Source organism: Callithrix jacchus, chromosome 10 (genome assembly GCF_049354715.1).
Source record: "Callithrix jacchus isolate 240 chromosome 10, calJac240_pri, whole genome shotgun sequence".
NCBI classification, from domain to species: Eukaryota; Metazoa; Chordata; class Mammalia; order Primates; family Cebidae; genus Callithrix; species Callithrix jacchus.
The window spans coordinates 90,508,052-90,527,196 of record NC_133511.1 but is presented as its reverse complement, the minus strand read 5'-3'; the positions used below and the strand labels follow the sequence as shown (position 1 = coordinate 90,527,196).

General features: G+C 34.5%; 1 protein-coding gene across 6 annotated transcripts in view; it reads right to left on the bottom strand.

Moving 5' to 3' along the window:
• LUZP2 (leucine zipper protein 2) overlaps window positions 1-19,145 on the bottom strand; it is a 580,317-nt gene that overhangs the window by 143,392 nt on the left and 417,780 nt on the right. For 5 of the 6 annotated variants that reach the window (XR_013522908.1, XM_009007842.4, XM_078339265.1 and 2 more), the window contains 2 exons: window positions 8,569-8,631; window positions 133-195 (listed from right to left, as the gene is read on the bottom strand). Coding sequence is in view for 5 of the 6 variants with exons in the window: in XM_009007842.4 (XP_009006090.1) it covers window positions 133-195; window positions 8,569-8,631 (126 nt within the window). In the remaining variant the exon portion in view is untranslated. Of the gene's footprint in view, window positions 1-132; window positions 196-8,568; window positions 8,632-17,709; window positions 17,818-19,145 lie in introns of those variants that run through there. The other variant, XM_078339266.1, reaches the window with a different exon arrangement.

Below are 19,145 nucleotides of genomic sequence, written 5' to 3'. Positions count from 1 at the left end.
AGTATTTCTAATGCAATCAAATGCAACTCCAATTCATGAAAAATGTCAGAAATTAATTTAAACTAAATAATGTTTTTGATATTTTAGGTATTGGGCTAGCAAGTTTCAGGGAAAAGAGAGAAAGAGACTCACCTTAAATAATAAATCCTTCTTCCCATAACGAAGCTCCTTCAGCTGGGCTTGAATTTTTTTTGACTGTAAGATAAAAACATGGATAAATGCCATAACTCATTTATATTTATTTCTAAACTTGAAGATTTAATTTCTGTCAGACTTTAAAGGAATACATTTGGCAGCCAAGCAATGCACAGTCCAACTAATTTAGAAATAAAACAGAAAAGCTTAAACTCTGCTTTGAGAGTCAGACATCTGGACATTCTAGGCAGAAAGTGAAAAACCAAAGCTTGATTCAAACATGTTATTTAAAGAAAATTGATTATTGTTCTTCCCCTAATTCACAACTAAACACAGAGAATTTCTGTCACCTAGGCTTGGCCATCAGACTAATTTTAGATGCTAATTACCTGTGCATACGTATGCCTGACTTTTTACTACTTATTTTCAATTACTTTTTTTTTAATTAAATGCAAGTAAATTTGAATTTGCCATTTGATCAACAAGAAGCGAATGTGACCAGAAGCAAGAAAAGCTGCTATGATGCTAACATGCTGAGCTGAATGGTGTTTGCACTTTAGAACAATACACTTTTTAAAAGGGCTATAACAAATATGAAAATACTTAAAAAGAAAATATTTCTCAGCAGTATGCTTTGACTACCACATTGAATTATGGTCCCTTAAGTCACAGAATGATGATCATGCATTTTCAATTTTTCAGGAGAGGCCTAATTTCTAACATTATAATATAAGGACTTCAGTTCATTATACTTCTGTACCCTAAAATTATAGGTCCTGATTTTTTACTCATGCAAAACAAACAAACAAAAGAAGAAAACTGCCACCACCAATAACAACACACACACACACACGCGCGTGCACACACACACACACACAATAAATAGATTAGCATGATCACTTGAAGAAAAAATTGATAATTAAAATGTATTTGAGTGGAATTATAAATTAGTATCATCACTTTAGGAAACTGGCAGTTTCTGATAAAATTAAACATATGTACACTGCATTACACTGCAATATGTCCTAGGTAATTACCCAAGAGGAATTATAACATACACAAAAAATGCTTATAGTATCTTTATTCATAATCAAAAGCTAGAAAAAGCATATGTGTTAATAAGCAATGAAGAGATAAATGCTAGACTACCCATGACATGGAGTACTGGAATTCCACTGAGCAATTTAAAAGGAATGATGTACTGATTTATGGAACAACATGAACAAATTGCAAAAGCATTATACCATGTGAAAGAATCTAGTAACTAGAAGCTATAATTTGTGTAATTCTGTTTGAATAATATTCTAGAAAAGGCAAACAAATAGGGACAGAAATCAGTTTAGTAGTTAACATGAGCTGAGGGTTGGATGTGAAAATTTAGTATAATATAGCAAGAAGACATTTTGGAGGATAATGAAAAAATTCTGTATTTTGAATCTATACATTGGTTCAAACCCATCAAACTATACACTTAAAGTAGATAAATTGTATATGTGCAAATTATATCTCAATAAAATTAAATTTTAAAAGCAGCTGGCTATAGTAGGTTACAAACCGAAGATCCTTATGCGAGTATTACATCCTAGTAAACTGTGTTGATATAAGTCTTTAATAAAGAAAGTTTCTTTACTAAAGTCTACCTATATTGTCAAAATATAATTTTCCAAGCTTACAAAGCATGTATATGAGTTTTCCACTGAGCCAACTGCAAGTTTGCTGTGATTCAATTTTCCTTAATATTTAGAATATTTTTTTCTGTTTTGTTCTTTTTTCTTTGAGACAGAGTCTCGATCTGTTACCTAGGCTGTAGTGAGTAACCCGATCTCAGCTAGCTGCAACTTCCGTGTCCTGGGTTCAAGCAATTCTCCTGTGTCAGCTTCCCGAGTAGCTGGATCTATAGGCACAGGCCACCATACCCAGCTGATTTTTTGTATTTTAGCAGAGACAGCGTTTCACTGTGTTGCCCAGGCTGGTCTCGAACTCCTGAGCTCAGGTAATTGCCTGCCTTGACCTCCCAAAGGGCTGGGATTACAGGCATGAGCCACTGTGCCCGGTCTCAGAATATTTCTAATTATGCAATGTACTTGGTTTGTGACATAGGAGCTGTGTTATAATGGCACGATAATTTTTCGATCATTGTTCAATGTTGTAAGTACTATAGATTCAAGCAGAAACTTGAAAGCGTTGTCAATGACACACCACTGAAAGGTTCTTATATTGGAAACACTGTTTTTCACTGATATTTCTATTATAAATCACCTGCATTTCATGATCTATTGAATCAGAAAATTAATAAGAAAAAAATGAAAAGAAAACAAAATGAAATGAAATGAAAAAAGAAGAAAAAGAGACAGGAAGAGAAGCAGAGGGAAAGAAGGCAGTAAAGAGGAAGTGAGAGAGAGGAAAAGAAGGAAAGAGGAGGAAAGAAAGAAAGGAAGAGATGAAACAGGAAGGAAGAAAGGAAGGGAGGGCTTAAGACTGAAATATGCTAATAATTCTATATTTCTGAACTCTATACAAAGCAGCAGCAAGAATTTATGGTTTGTCACAGAGTAGTTGATTTTTTTATATTTCCATAGAAAGTCACCCTTCTTTTGATATGGATAGTGAAGGTGAAATGCATGATGCATAAGAAGAACAAAAAGACATGATTGAGTATACCTAGTGGTTAATAGGATTTATGAATAAAACTCATATTGAGCCCTCAATGCATTGACTTTCTTTTTCTTTTTTTTTTTTTTTTTTGAGACGGAGTTTTGCCCTTGTTACCCAGGCTGGAGTGCAATGGCGTGATCTCGGCTCACAGCAACCTCTGCCTCCTGGGTTCAGACAATTCTCCTGCCTCAGCCTCCCGAGTAGCTGGGATTACAGGCACACGCCACCATGCCCAGCTAATTTTTTTTATATTTTTAGTAGAGACGGGGTTTCACCATGTTGACCAGGATAGTCTCGATCTCTTGACCTCGTGATCCACCCACCTCGGCCTCCCAAAGTGCTGGGATAACAGGCTTGAACCACCGTGCCCGGCCTGACTTTATTTTTCTACTTCAGAATCATATTTATTATATCACTGTCTTTCCTCACACAGCTTCCCAAATGACTCAAAATAATATTTCAAGTACAGCATCTATTTCTTATTATGTTAACTTACTCATTGTATTAGTCTGTTCTCACTGCTGCTATAAATAAATACCCGAGATTGTGTAATCTATAAAGGAAAGACATTTAATTGGCTCAGAGTTCTGCATGGCTGGGGAGGCCTCATGACACTTGCAATCATGGTGGAAGGCACCCCTTCACAGGGTAGCAGAAGAGAGAATGAGTGCCAGCAGGGGAAATGCCAGATGCTTATAACACCATTGGATCTCCCGAGAACTCACTCACTATCTAGAGAACAGCATGGGAGAAACTGCCCTCATAATTCAATTACCTCCCACCACGGTGCCTCCTATAAAATGTGGAGATTACGAGATTACAATTCAAGTGAGATTTGGGTAGAAACAAAAAGCCAAACCATACCATTCTGCACCAGCACCTCCCCAATCATGTCCTTACATTTCAACCATGCCCTACCAACAGTCCCCCAAAGTCTTAACTCATTCTAGCATTAACCCAAAAGTCAAAGCCCAAAGTCTCATCTGAGACAATGCAAGTCCCTTCTCCCTATGAGCCTATAAAATTAAAAGTAAGTTAGTTACTTCCTAGATACCATAGGGTACAGGTGTTGGGTAAATACACCCATTCCAAATGGAAGAAATTGGCCAAAACAAAAGGGCCACAGGCCCCATGCAATTCTGAAAGCCAATAGGGCAGTCATTAAACCTTAAAGTTCCAAAATGATCTCCTTTGACTCCATGTCTCACATCCAGGTCATGCTGTTGCAAGAGGTGGCCTCCCACAACCTTGTGCAGCTCCACCCCTGTGGCTTTGCAGGGTATAGTCCCCTTCCTGGCTGCTTTCACAGGCTAGCATCAAGTGTCTATGCCTTTTCCAGGTGCACAGTGCAAGCTGCTCATGGATCTACCACTCTGGGGTCTGGAGATGGTGGTTCTCTTCTCACAGCTCCACTAGGCAGTGCTGCAGTGGGGGCTTTGTGTGGAGCTCTGAACCCACATTTCCCTGCTGTACTTCCCTAGAAGAGGTTATCCATGAGGACTTCACCACTCCAGGAAATTTCTGCCTGGACATCCAGGCATTTTCATACATCCTCGGAAATATAGACAGATATTCCCAAACCTCAATTCTTAATTTTAGTGCACCCACAGGCTCAATACCACATGGAAGCCACCAAGGCTTGGAACTTGTACCCTCTGAAGTAATGGTCTGATCTGTACCTTGTTCCTTTTAGCCACAGCTGGAGCTGAAGCAGGGCACCATGTCCAAAGGCTGCACAGAGCAGGGCAGCCCTGGACCCAGTCCATGAAACCACTTTTCCCTTCTAGGCCTCTGGACATAAGATGGGAACCATGAAGGTCTCTGCATGCCTTGGAGACATTTTTCTCCATTGTCTGGATGATTAACATTGGGCTCCTCTTAACTTTTGCTTATTTCTTCCTTTGGCTTTCACCCCCCAGGAAAGTTGTTTTTTTTTTTTTTTTTTTTTTTTTTTTTTTTTTAATTGCATTGTCAGTCTGCAAATTTTCCAAACTTTTATGCTCCACTTCCTCTGAACACTTTGCCGCTTAGGAAATTCTTCCACCAGATATCCTAAATTATCTCTCTCAAGTTCAAAGTTCCACGGATCTCTAGGGCAGGGGCAAAAGGCTGACAGCCTCTTTGCTACAGCATAGTAAGAGTCACCTTTGCTCCAGTTCCCAACAACTTTCTCATCTTCATGTGAGACCACCTCAGCCTGGACTTAATTGTACATATCATGATCAGCATTTTGGTAAAAACCGTTTGACAAGTCTCTAGCAAGTTCCAAACTACCCCACATCTTCCTGTTTTCTTCTGAGCTCTCCAAACTGTCCCAACCTTGCCTGTTACCCAGTTCCAAACTCACTTCCACATTTTCAGCTATCTTGAAAGCAGTACCCCACTCTGTTGTACCAATTTACTGTATTAGTCTGATCTCACACTGCTATAAAGAAATACCTGAGACTGCAGAATTTATAAAGGAAGGAGGTTTCATTGACTCACAATTCCACACGGCTAGTGAGGCTCTCTAAGATAATTCTGCTTTACATGATAATCATTATTTTATGCTGCTAATTTTACTACAGGATAATTTATCTCTCTCACAATTTGAAATGCAGAGTTGATTGGCATTTTCTCCCACCTGTTCCAATCCACTCTCCAGGACTCATTTACTACCAGGTTTCTCAGGAAAACAGACTTTCTTCTTTTGTTTTTGTTTTTTTCTCATAATAATGTTGATGGTGTCAATGAAGAGTCGGAGATTACTACCACATATGGTGCACACGATTTGTCAAACTGCATGTCAATTCCCCCACATAATTGATGCTCTATCTTTCAAGTGACAGAATGGTTGCATTTCAACTATTTGAGGTGTTCATTTTTAAAACATAATTAAAATGCATATCTAAATGTACAGAATATCCTTTAAAATTTTCCACATTACTTGGAATTATCAAAACATCAATTATTGCATTATTCAATGATTCATTCAGGAACTACAATAAAACCTTCTGCATTTAATGACCATGAATGACTATTTAGCATTGCTACTATAATATATATAAAAAAAGTTTTAGGAGTTTTCTTCACAGTTACTCATCTCTTTGCTTCCAACACTCTTCTAATTTTCAGTTAAAAAGCAAAATCCTGTCTGAAGATTTCAGGAAAGGTTATGCAAAGAATAAATGCATTTTGAGGGGGTGCATCTCTTTTTTATAATGTATAATAATTCAAAACCCAGCTGACAATTAGACTGTTTATTTCAGCTTGTTAGTAACATATTGAAAAGTTAAAATTATCAAAAGGATAACCTTCAAACAATTAGTGATTTTAAATACAGTTCCAAATGTTGGTGCCTGTGAGTCATGAATTTTTCATAAGAAGGTTTCACAGCAAAATTTAAGTTGCTAATAATGATAATGTTGTCTATAATATAAAGACAAAGAAGATGAAAAAGAAGAAACTAAATGTCCATGATAGAACATTTAGTTCCGCTTTTTTTTATCCCATTTAGGACATTATCTTTCAGTCTGAGATTTTTGCTTCCTATAATTTCATATTCAAACGGCATTTCTTTCATGAAATAAGAGTGATGATTTTGGTAGATGGTGTTTACAGTAGCTTCACTTTTTAATGTTGTCCTCTGCCAAGTTAAAACAATATCAATCTTCTGGGTGTCAATGGGATTTAAATATTTTATTCTTGTATGAATACTGAAAGTTAAGGGTCACTGATGAAACAGGCAATCTCCTTTTTTAGCTTCTAACCAAGAAAATATATTAGTATTTTGTTTTTGGTAATGATGGTGTATCAAATAACTAAATTTGCCACCATATGGTTTTGAAACTGTATTGTGACAGACAAAAACACATGCCTGCCCCATTATCAAGAACGTTAAGCTCTGCATTGATTCTATAAATATATAATGACATACAACAAATAAATTGTAAAGAACCTATTACAATACATTTTAATATTAGGCAACATGAATACATGAAGTATGTAACAATTTAGGGATAATATATTCTCCTAGGCACTGAGATGAAGAAGAAATAAGAATTACTATTGAACTGACTAAAAAATGAAGGTAATCTCCATTTTTACTTCTGTAAGCCACAGATACTTCTCCTAGAAGCTTCCCCCTTCCCTTGCATGTACAGGAGTGTCATGTGAATCCTGAACACACGTAGATTATCTCAGAACATAACTTCAATCTAGATATTCCTTATTCAAAACATCATTCCACCTGGTTATCCTCCTGTAAGTAGTACTCAGAACCTGTACAAACCACATTTGTACTATTTCCAAAACCTAGGAAATGTAAACAATATACAAGTTTGTTTGTTTTCAAATAGAAAAACAAGGAAATGAAACACCACACTAGATCAGATCTACAAACCATTTAGTCTAATTTTTCATCTTATAGAACATCATCCTTTAGTTTCTCTGTGTTAAACATTTCTATTCATGCCATTTATAATATTTTAGGAAAGATATTATAAAATGGGTTTTTACATTGCATGTTAGACTTGAATGTTTGTGTTTGTGTTAATGATTTTTTCTTTTTTAAGGAGTTTTCACCTTCTTTAACTCTTTAACAAAGAAATCTCAGTTTGGACTGGACACAGGACAACTGACCTAATAATATTTTTCAGACTCTCTTTAACTTAGCTCAGCATGTGACCTAGTTTTAGCAAATAGAGTACAATGAGACAGAAGAGACTATTTTCTGGGTGGACTCCTGAAAAACAATGCTTGTGTTCACCAGATTATCTTCCCTTTCTCTCCTGCTGGAAGAGGATAGTGACAGAAAAAGATACTTTTGAACCAATGGTGGTTCCATAATTAAAAGGCAATAGAGCTGTTTTAGAAGCTCTTCTCCTTACTCCTAGACAACTCCAAGAAAAAGGGTAAACTTGTTTTAACCTGTATAAGCAACTTTTCTCATTGTACCTAAACTTCTTTCCTTCTCAATTGCTTCATAGGCGTAAGACATTCATCATGATATGAAGCCACTCATGAGTGTCCCTTATCATTCATAGGCTATTTCTTGAATACATTTCTTACACATCTAATATATCTTTGTGTGTGCTTCTTGAAGGATGCAGCTTAAACAGTGACTCTTGTCTCCTCTCCTTGAGGCATAAACAATCATTTATCATGACAGCATCACTACTATTTCATTACTATTACTAAGACTTATAGGAGCTACATTTTATATTACGGATTCATAAAAATAGATAGATTTGGAGATGAGAAATATACAAAATTGATTATTTTAGTTAAATCTACATTAATCAGAATGACATATTCCCCCCTGAGAAACATATAGTACAATTTTACTACATAGCCAATAGAACCAATGAATGTATTTATTTTGTATGGTTTATGGTCAACCCCAGAATCTTCACTCTGACTGGCAATTGCCACTGCAAAACTTTGTAGACATCACATAGAAGGCACAAGAGAGGAAAAAAGGAAAATTTTATGGACTTCCAGGAATTTACTATTAAGGAAATTCTGATAGTCCAGGTAAGGAAGAAATCCAGAAAAATAAAATCTTACAAAAGTGACTATTACCTGCCTTTGTTAAAATTTATTTATTTTTTCCTTTTGGCTATTGCAATGTTAAAACACAAAGACACTCAAATATTTAAAATGTTTTATTTTTCTATTTCAAAATTTGCATTATTGTTAGGAGGCAAAAAAAGTTTCCAGATGTCTGGATTGAATAAAAATCTGGAAATAATATTGTTTTTATTGGGTTAAAGCTAGAAGAAGCAAAAATTTACTTACCTCTTCTGCATGAATGCCACAGAGCTTGTTTCCTGACAAGAGTTTGTTTTTCAAGCTTTTATTCTGAGGAAGAAAACATAGTTTTATTGCAAAGAAGAGACAAAATATTAAGAAATTTCTTCAACTATGTCAGCATTACTGCTTTATGTTCTGTTCAAAAATTAGACTTTCATGATATAAAATGTAGTGAATTGCTGTAAAGCTGAATCAAACATTGTTTTTTATTCAATTAAAATTTGCTGTATAGCATTAACATTCATTTTAAAAGGTAATTTCTAGTTTTATTCTATTGTGGGCAGAAAACAAATTAATATAATTTCGTTTTTGAAAAAAATCTGTTAAAATTTGTTTTTGTGTCCTAAAATACAGTCTATAGGGAGAACATTGCATGTGCTGATGAGAAGAATGGGTAGGCTACAGCTGTTGGGTAAAATGTTCTGTAAATGTCCATGAGGTCCATTTGGTGTAGAGTGTAATTTAACTCTGATGTTTCTCTTTTTTTAATTATTTTTTTGAGATGGAGCCTCACTCTGTTGTCCAGGCTGGAATGGAATGGTATGATCTCAGCTACCTGCAACCTCTGCCTCCTGGGTTCAAGTACTTCTGTTTCAGCCTCCTGGGTAGCTGAGATTACAGATGTCCACCACCATACCTGGCTAATTTTTTTGTATTTTAAGTAGAGATGGGGTTTCACCATGTTGACCAGGCTGGTCTTGAACTCTGACCTAAGGTGATCTGCCCACCTTGGCCTCCCAAAGTGCTGGGATTACAGGCATGAGCCACTGTACCTGGCCTTACTCTAATGTCTCTTTGTTGATTTTTTGTTTGGGTGATATGTCTAGTTCTGAAAGTGGGGTATTAGAGTGCCCCACTATTCTTACATCACAATGAACCTCTCCATTTAAATCTTTTATATAAATAAATACATAAATGTGTGTGTGTGTGTATGTATATATATATGCTCCAATATAGGCTGCATATGTAATTGCAATTATTATGTCCTCCTACTGTAATGACCCTGTTATCATTATATAAGGGCCTTATTGTCATTTTTTAAATCAATTGTTACTGAAAGTCTGTTTTATCTGAGGTAACCATAGCTACTCCTAATCTGTTTTGCATGGAATATCTTTTTCCAACCCTCTACATTCAGTCTATGCATGTCTTTATAGATGCAGTGAATTTCTTATAAATAGCATATATTTCAGTCTTTTTTTAGTCCATTTAACCACTTTATATATTTTAATTAGATAATTTAGTTTACTTATAGTCAAGGTAATTATTGATAGGTAAGGATTTACAGTGAAGAGGCAACCTAAAGGATGGGAGAAGTATTTGCAAACTACTCAGCTAACAAAGGTTAATATCTAGAACAAACCAAGAATACAAATCAAAAGCAAAAAGCGAATAATATGATTTATAAAATTGGCAAAATATCTGAATAAACATTTCTCAAATTCCTTTGTCTTCTGACGAACAAATGCCCATAGATATACCATAAATGTTAAACATTACTAATCATTAGGAAAATGCAATGAGATATTATCTCACCCCAGTTAGGATGGTTATTGTCAAAAAGACAAAAAATAACAAGTACTAATGAGGATACAGAGAAAGGGGAACTCATGTACAGTTGCTGGGAATGTAAGTTAATACAGCCATTATGGAAAACAGTATGGAAGTGTTACAAAACTTAAAAATAGATTAATATGTAATCCAGCAATCCCATTACTGGGTATATCTGCAAAATAAATGAATCAGTATGTTGAACAGATATTTGCATTGCTACATTGATTGAAGCACTATTTATAATAGCCAGGGTATGAAATCAATGTAAATGTTCTTCTACAGATCAATGGAGAAATAAAATGTGGCACATATAGACCATGGAATACTATTAAGCCATAAAACAGAATGAAATCCTTTCATTTGTGGAAACATGTGGGTAGAACCAGAGGACATTAGATAGAATGAAATCACCTAGGCACAGAAAGACAATCCCCACATTATCTTAGTCATATGCAGTACATGAAAAGACTGATTTCAGAAGCAGAGAGCAGAATAGCGGCTACTTGAGTCTGGGAAGGGTAGGAGGAAGTTGAGGGATCAGAAGAAGTTGTTCAACAAGTACAAAGTTACTGTTAGGCAAGAAGAATAGTTCTGGTGCTTTTTACACAGAATGCCTGCAGCAAATAGCAATGCAGTATATGTTTTAACATAGCTTGATGAGAAAAGAGTGACTATTATAACCACAAAGCAATGATAAATGTTTAAATTCTTGGATAGGTTATTAATCATCTTAATTTGATCATCACACAATGTATATAAGTATTCAAACATCACACTGTACCACATAAATATGTACAATCTATGTCAGTGATAAATACAGCTTAATTCGTAACAAGATAAAACTTTATTTGGTCTTGTATTTACTTTCTGTTTCCTATTTTATATGGGATTTTAAAAATAATTTTTGGTTCAAATAAGCAATAGATGCTAGTTTCTGAAAGCACCCTTCTAAACGGCAAGCATTTATTCCTACTACTATTTGGATTTTGGTTATCTTGTACCCTAGCATAACATAGTTAAAGATCCCTAACAGGGTCTGTATTTCCTTCGAAGTCTATAATTATAAGTCTTCTTAAACTACTAATGTCTGTACATTGAATTCCAAAGGCTTCTTGATTCTCAGAAGCCATTTCTTCTTCCAGGCCTGACAGATACGCTCTTCATGTGAGTCAGAGATAACACAGGGTAACACAGATCTGTTACCCTTTAAATATCTCATAATTGACCTAGGTTCAAAGACAAATGTTGGTTCCTCTGACACTTCTTAACATCTGAGTCTAACCCCTCATAGCTATTTAATTTTATTTGCCTCATTACACTCAGGCTTTTCTGTCCTTTACCCCAATAACCAAAGTAACAGTCTGTCTTTAGATGGGCAGGCTAAGGAGAGCAGATAACTGTAAAACCCACAGGATTCAGACTTCATACTGACTCTATAGGAGTAGACAATGTCCTGGTACAAGTACATATTATACATGATGACTCTAAAGAGGGCCAGTTGTATGAGCACCAGGAGCAAAATGAGCATTTAATGCAGAGAGACTGAATACATCCATCACGTTTAAGAGTTCCCCACTTAGAATTCCAAGCTAATTTTAAACAGCGTTTTCTATTTTGTTTTCCTATCATGGAGTGAGGGGTACAGTTGTCTCAGTCTGAGAGAATACTCTGTCTTTTCCCCTTTAGCTAAAATTTGGAAATCTAAAAAGCTCAGTTAGAATTTCAATACCATGAAATGTTTTACACAAATGGGAGGAAGTTATTCTGATTTATTCAAGTAATGTCTTTTTGTAAATATTTGCACTGATCATACAAGGTATAATACTAGGGTTCTTTTTGTTTTAAGGAGAATCTGATACACATTAATTCCATATTTAAAGAGATGTATATGCCAATAAAGGGATGTATACCGATATGTTCTGCCTCTGCAGTGTTGCTCAGATTGTAGCACAATACAACTCTTCAAAATGGAGACAAGATAAGTGATATACATCTCATAGGAGTATTTATGTCCTAACAAAAACCATTCACATCTGAGAGATATTAGTATAAATAAGAAATAACTATCAATTAATAAATGACATATTTAAAAATTGGTGTCTGTAGTACATACTATTTAAAATTTGCATCTCCACTTAAAGTTATTTTCTTTTCATTTATGTATCTATGAATATATTTATTTATTTATATTACTATTTGTTCACTTATTAATGTTGCTGACACTCAGGAAATTTTGTATGTTGGTTTGAATGATATAAATTATAGCAAATACTAACTTTGATCCTTCAAAAATAATATTATTTTATATTTTTTCTGAGGCAGAAACATACATGTTAACTGAGATATATGACAGGAGACTAATTTTTAGCATACTATTTATTCCATTGACCTGTTATTACACAGATTTCTTAGAATAGATTATTCTTTAATTACTTGGAGTAGGCTTTTCAGTGACCAGGATGTTTGTGTCAAGTTTATAGAAAATCAAGCAGTGCTAAACATTCTACACTGTTAGTGAAGCCAGAGATTTTATAAAGATGTTCCACAGAACCATTTAACTTTCTTTAATAATATTTACTCTCCACTCTCCCACAAAAGATTGATGCTATGATAATATGAGTTGAACAAAGTTAAAAAGATTTATTTTCTCCAGACTTCTCAGAGTCTTTATTACAATATTGTGCTTCATGGACACAAGGAGGGTAAAAACAAACACTGGGGTCTACGGGGGAAAAGGAAGAGGATCAGGAAAAATAACTCTTAATACAAGGCTTAGTACCTGGGGGACAAAATAATCTGTACAACAAACCTCCATGATGTGAGTTTACCAGTTTACTTTCATAAAAAACCTGCACATGTAACCCTGAACATGTACCTCTGAACCTAATTATTATTAGATATTTTAATAATACTAATACAATTGTATTTAATATAAATGGTTTTCCTAAATTTGTTTGACAAAAATATACTTTGGACTAAAGAACTTATCTCATTACTAGAATTTGAGAAATGAAGCTGCAAGTATTAACCTATGTTTGATTTTACTAAGGGAGACCAAAATATTATAGTACTATATTTTACAAAAGTTCTATTTATCATGCTTACTTGTAAAATGATAAGGAAAATTTGATTCAGGACTTTTGAAACAAATGTCAAGACTATTGGAATAAGGGAGAAAGATGGGGCTCAACTCTAAATATAGCAAAATCATAGCAAAGACAGCTGAAGATTTATAGCCAATGAGCAGAATTCAGGAGGTCAATGGATAGAAAATTACTAATAGGAGCTATCATGGGTAGGAGGATTTTTGCTAAACCTGCCAAATAGAATCCCTGCTGAAAGGCATTTGATCAGATTTAGATATCAAGGGTGAAGGAGTCTCCCTAAACTGACTTAGCAGGGCTCCTGCTACAATTGGATTAGGTGAGTCTAAGACAAGACCTGAGGACAAGGCCCATTTGAAAAGTGACTCAGAGGAGTCTGTCTAAAGTTTGGTTAAGAAATCTTTGGGATTAGTGCTTTCTGTGCCCTAAGAAATGTTTGCCTACTTCAAAGTCATGAAGAATTTTTTCTTAAATAATTTTCTTAAAGTTTTATAGTTTTAGGGTATACTCTTCTGTATTATCCTCTTTGAGTTGCCTTTCTTTTTTCTTTTCTTTTTTTTTATTAAGTGAGGTAAGGGTCAAGGTTTACTTTTAGTTTCTACTACAAACATCTAGTTACTTGTGCACCAATTATTGAAGAAATGCTCCTTTATACATTGAACTATCTAAGAGCCTTAGTCAAAAATCAATAGAAAAATAACTCTTTTGGCCAATGTGAAGCATCTGGCATCAGACAAACCCTCTAGCCATAAACAACTAAATATCTAGACAGAATATAATAAAACAAATGTTTAAGACAGTAGACAACCATGACTGCCAGACTTAAGAGAGGAGAAGTAGGCAAGAAAACCCTGCAGATGCTCTTTCTTGTTTGTTTTTTGTTTTCATCTGGAGACAATTTATGAAGTACCATACAGAAGAAAAACCCAATCAGAATGCAGAAGTTTTGGTTAGTCAAGAAGAAAGAGTTTAACATTAGGGAAAGGTGATCAGGTGGAATTTCTGTTACAACGTATCAGAGGCTTTGAATCTGTTAAAAGAAAAATCGTAGACAAATTAAATTGAACAGTTTGAGCAATGAATGATTTGCAAATCAACCAGAATAAGTTCAGAGACACTCCAATGCAGCTATGTGTTGGGAGATTTACGGACAGAAAAAGCAAAATGACATGCAGAAAATGGAAGTGAGGTACAAAAAAGAGCTGTATTGGTTACAGCTCAGTGTTTACTGTGTTTGAACATGGTTTTAACAGCTGGCTTTTCTTGATTGGCAAAAACTCAATGACAGGCACAAGTTTAGGTTACAGTCTGCTTAACATATCAGTTAGGTTACACTTCATTATGTATAGAGAAACCTTTAGGCCAAACTTAAAATGTGTAAGGAGGCAACTCGGGGTTAAACTTAATTTAAGAATGCAATGCAGAAAAAGAGAACAGAGGATTTTCAGAGGAGTTTGGGTTTCCTTATGTCTTTAGATGAATGGAAATCTGCATATGTATAAACTAGCATCCTGCAAGGCCAGCTAAAGAACCACCAGAAAAGAACTGCAAGGTGACACATTACTAGAGCTCACCTAGATATCCACTTTCCTACCAGCCAGAATGGAAAGACTTAACCACTAAGATATTTAATAAAAACCCTCGAAAGGACTGTCTTACAAGTAGGGTTAAAACAGTCCTGTAAAGGCTCATTTAGACCAATCTTATAAAGCTTAAAACCAAAACAAAAATTACTAGGCTAAACAAGTATTATCTAATAGAATAAACCTTAATACTCTTAGAAGATAACAAAAATCCAGGTGCCCAATAATGTAATATTTACAATTCAGCCTTCATATGAATTATTAAACATAAGAATCAGGGAAATGAGAGCTTTAAGTCTAGAGGAGGAAGAAATTAGTCAACAGCAATAGCGATCATTGGCAATAATGGTCAAGTTCATTTAGAAATAACATTAAATATGTATAACTAAAGAGACTTTCATTTTCAGCATTGACATGTAAAGAACTTGAAAGTCATTAGATTTCCAACTTCTATATCTTTGAATTTTCTCTTTGTTCTCTCTATTAGCTTGAAAGGAATATTAAAATATCCAAAAGTCATTGTGAATTTGTCTATTCCTTTGTTTAAGTCTGTTATTTATTACTTCACAAAGTTGGAAGCTTTTCTTAGGTGCTTACAAATTTAAGAATTGTTATGTCTTTTAGAAAAAAGGATTGCCCCTTTTAACACTATAATATGCCTCTCTTTCTGGCAATTTATTTTGTCATGGCTAATTTGTCCAACATTAGACATGCTAAAGCCTTTTCTCTTGCAGTTTGCATAGCATATACTTTCACATTTTACTTTGATCCTTCTTGTGTCTTTATATATAAAGTGCATTTTTATTAATTATCATATAATTTGATTATATATTTTTATAGAGTCTGGTGATGTCTGTCTTTCAATTAAATTATTTACATGTAATATAATATAATCTATGTATATAGCCAGGTTTTGTTTACAATCTCACAGTTTTTCTTTTACCTTCTTGCTTTTCTAGAGTCTATTTAGTATATTTACAAGTCTATTTAGAATTGATACTGTACCACTTCACACCTCACACTCTGCCATACATAATTCCTAAATCACAAACTATAAGATACATAATAAATTTGAAGATGAGCAAACCATTATAAAATTGTAAAGGATACATTATTTGGAGTAAACAAATCAAAAAAGGTATCCCTGATGAGGTACTTACACATGACCTATAAATGCAAGTGAATACGTTAAGAAATTTCTAAACTTTTCAATTATTCAAAGTATGAAAATTTGATAGTTTCTTATTTTATCATTGCATCTACTTTAGATAAAGTGAAAGAAATTGTCAATATGTTTATGTTATTTTCAAAGAAAAATCAGTTATTAAAACTACCAATCTCTTAAACAGGTAAAAAAGATAATCTTTTCTGTTTGTTTTTATTCTGTCTCAGGAAATTATGTGATAAAGTTCTTTTGATTCAGGATTTAACATCGGTCCCACCTAATAGAAAACTGTACTATTATACCTTCATTTTTCACCTACTCTTTCCAGACTTCCAGTCCATTTCCAAGTACCTCACAGGGGTTTTTGGCTTTCACCCCAAAAAGGCTGACAAAAATTTGCATTTTTCATATGAGGCTATAAATGTCTTTTAAAAAGCCTACTCTTTACACAAGAAATTGTGAAGTTTTATATGCATATGTGCACCACTCTGACCCATCCTGATTTTAAACTCATTTTTTAAAGATAATGTTACTGCTATTTGGCCAGATTATCTGAAAATAGATACAAGGATCTGACATACTTACCTTATTTTTTTTTAACAATTGTGACTTATAAGTAAATTGGATGTCTTAGATATACTTGACTCTTCCAATTTATGTAAGGTTTTCATGTTACATTTCTCTTTACGGATATTTTCTCACAGATATACCAAATATAAAAGAATATGAATAGGAGCTGTACAATTTTGAAATTATATCCAGTTTTTTTCTCAATAGCAGAATCTCCTAGATCCATTCAGTGCTATGTAACTGAACATATTTATATACAAATGCATATCAAAGAGTGTTATACAAATGTCAATTGCCAATTTTTTTTTTTTTTGGAATTGCAAATTTAACTATGTTACTCTCTTCCAAAAAGGGGAGGAATCCATGTTAAAGGCAAAGAAAAAGGAAGGGGACAAAGATGTAAAATGTGTTTGAGAATCTATAAGAAAAACAGTTGAACAAGCAAAAAACAACCCCATTTAAAAAACGGACAAAAGACATAAACAAATAATTTTCCAAAGAAGTCATACAAGCAACCAACAAATATATGGAGAAAATATACAACATCGCTAATCATCAGAGAAATGAAAATCAAACACAATTAGATCTCATCTCATACTAGTCAGAATGGCTATAGTTAAATAGTCAAAAAACATCAGATGCTAATGAGGCTGTGTTGAAAACGGAACACTTATAAACTATTGGTGGGAATGTAAATTAGTTAAGCCACTGTGGAAAGGAGTTTGAAGATTTCTTAAAGAACTTAAAAGAGAACTACCATTCGACTCAGCAATCCTAATACTGGTCATATATCCAAAAGAAAACAAATATTTCTACCAAAAAAACACATGCACTCACATATTCATTACAGCATTATTCACAAAAGCAAAGGCATGGAATCAACTTAGGTGCCCAACAATGTTGGACTGAATAAAGAAACTGTAGTACATGTACATCGTGGAATACTATGCAGGCATGAAAAGAACAAAATCTTGTCCTTTGCAGCAACATAGATGCAGCTGAAGGTTGTCATCCCAAATAAATTAACACAGGAAAAGAACATCAAATACCACATATTCTCACACTTATAAATGGGAGCTAAATATTGGGTACTCATGGATATCAAGATGACAACAATAGAAAATGAGGATTACAAGAGTGGAAAGCGAGGGAAGCTGGCAAGGGTTTAAAACATCTTAGGTACTATGCTCACTACCTGGTTGACAGGATCATTCATGCTCCAAACCTCAGCATCATGCAGCATATCCAGGAAACAAACCTGCACATGCACCCCGTGAATCCAAAATAAAAGTTGAAAAAAAGAATAGATTATAAACAAAAATACAATTTGTTTGATTTTCTTGTAGTTTTTCTTTTATATAATCACTCCTAAAGTTTTCACCCTCTTATTCTTCCTCTAGCTTGGCTCCCACTTGCTGGGTTCTAGCCTACTCCAAGGTTCTCTGTAACTCACCCTACTTAACACATTCATTTCAGAGTAAACTTTTTAAAATATAGTGAGAATCTTATGCCACCCCACTAAAAATTTCTCATGGAGTTTTATAAATTACACACAGACTGACTTTCAAGGGATTACAAATTTGACGATCTCTCACCAGTCTTTTTTCTTATGTATATAAACATTTTGCTGTAACCAAGTTAGATTTGTGATTTATTCCTAAATCCCAAGAATTTGACTTGATCCAGCCATTATGCTAGTTTCTGTTTTCGCCTCTCCTATTTCTATGTGTCTATTAACTATTTCAATTGTAGTGACTATGTTTGCTTCTGAAAGCTTTTTGTGATTTGCCTATTACTTTAATAGACATCCTGTTCTCAACTGCCCTCAATTAACCTCTATCATACATAAAGTCTAGAGGGTACAATTTTTTAAATCAAAAGATTCACTCTTTAGAAATCTCCAAACTGATTTCCACAGTGGCTAAACAGAACAGAAAACCAAATGTCACAGGTTCTCACATATAAGTGGGAGTTAAACATTGAATACACATTGACATAAAGATAAGAACAATAGATACCAGGAACTATTAGATAGTGAGGTAAGGAGTAAGGCATGGGCTAGGAAAAAAAATAATTGGGTACTATGCTCATCTTCAGCACCACAAAATATACCCCACATAAAAAATCTGTACATATGCTCTTTAATCTATAATAAAAGTTGAAATTATTTGGCTGGGCATGGTGGCTCATGTCTGTAATCTCAGCATTTTGGGATGCCAAGGCAGGTGAATCACTTGAGGTCAGTAGTTCTAGATCAGCCTGACCAACATGGTGAAACCCTGTCTCTACTGAAAATACAAAAATTAGCCAGGCGTGGTGGCACACCTCTGCAATCCAAGCTACTCGGAAGGCTGAGGCAGGAGAGTCGCTTGAACCCAGGAGGTAGAGGTTGTGGTGAGTCAAGACCATGCCACTGCACTACAGCCTGGCCAACAAGAGCAAAACTCCATCTCAAAAAAATATATATTTATAAAACCATTCATTCATACATATTCTATTCACTCATAGATATTCACTAACTTCTCTGTGCTAGACTCAGTGTTAAGTCTTGAGAATACAAATATGAAACAGGAGCTATCTGCTTTT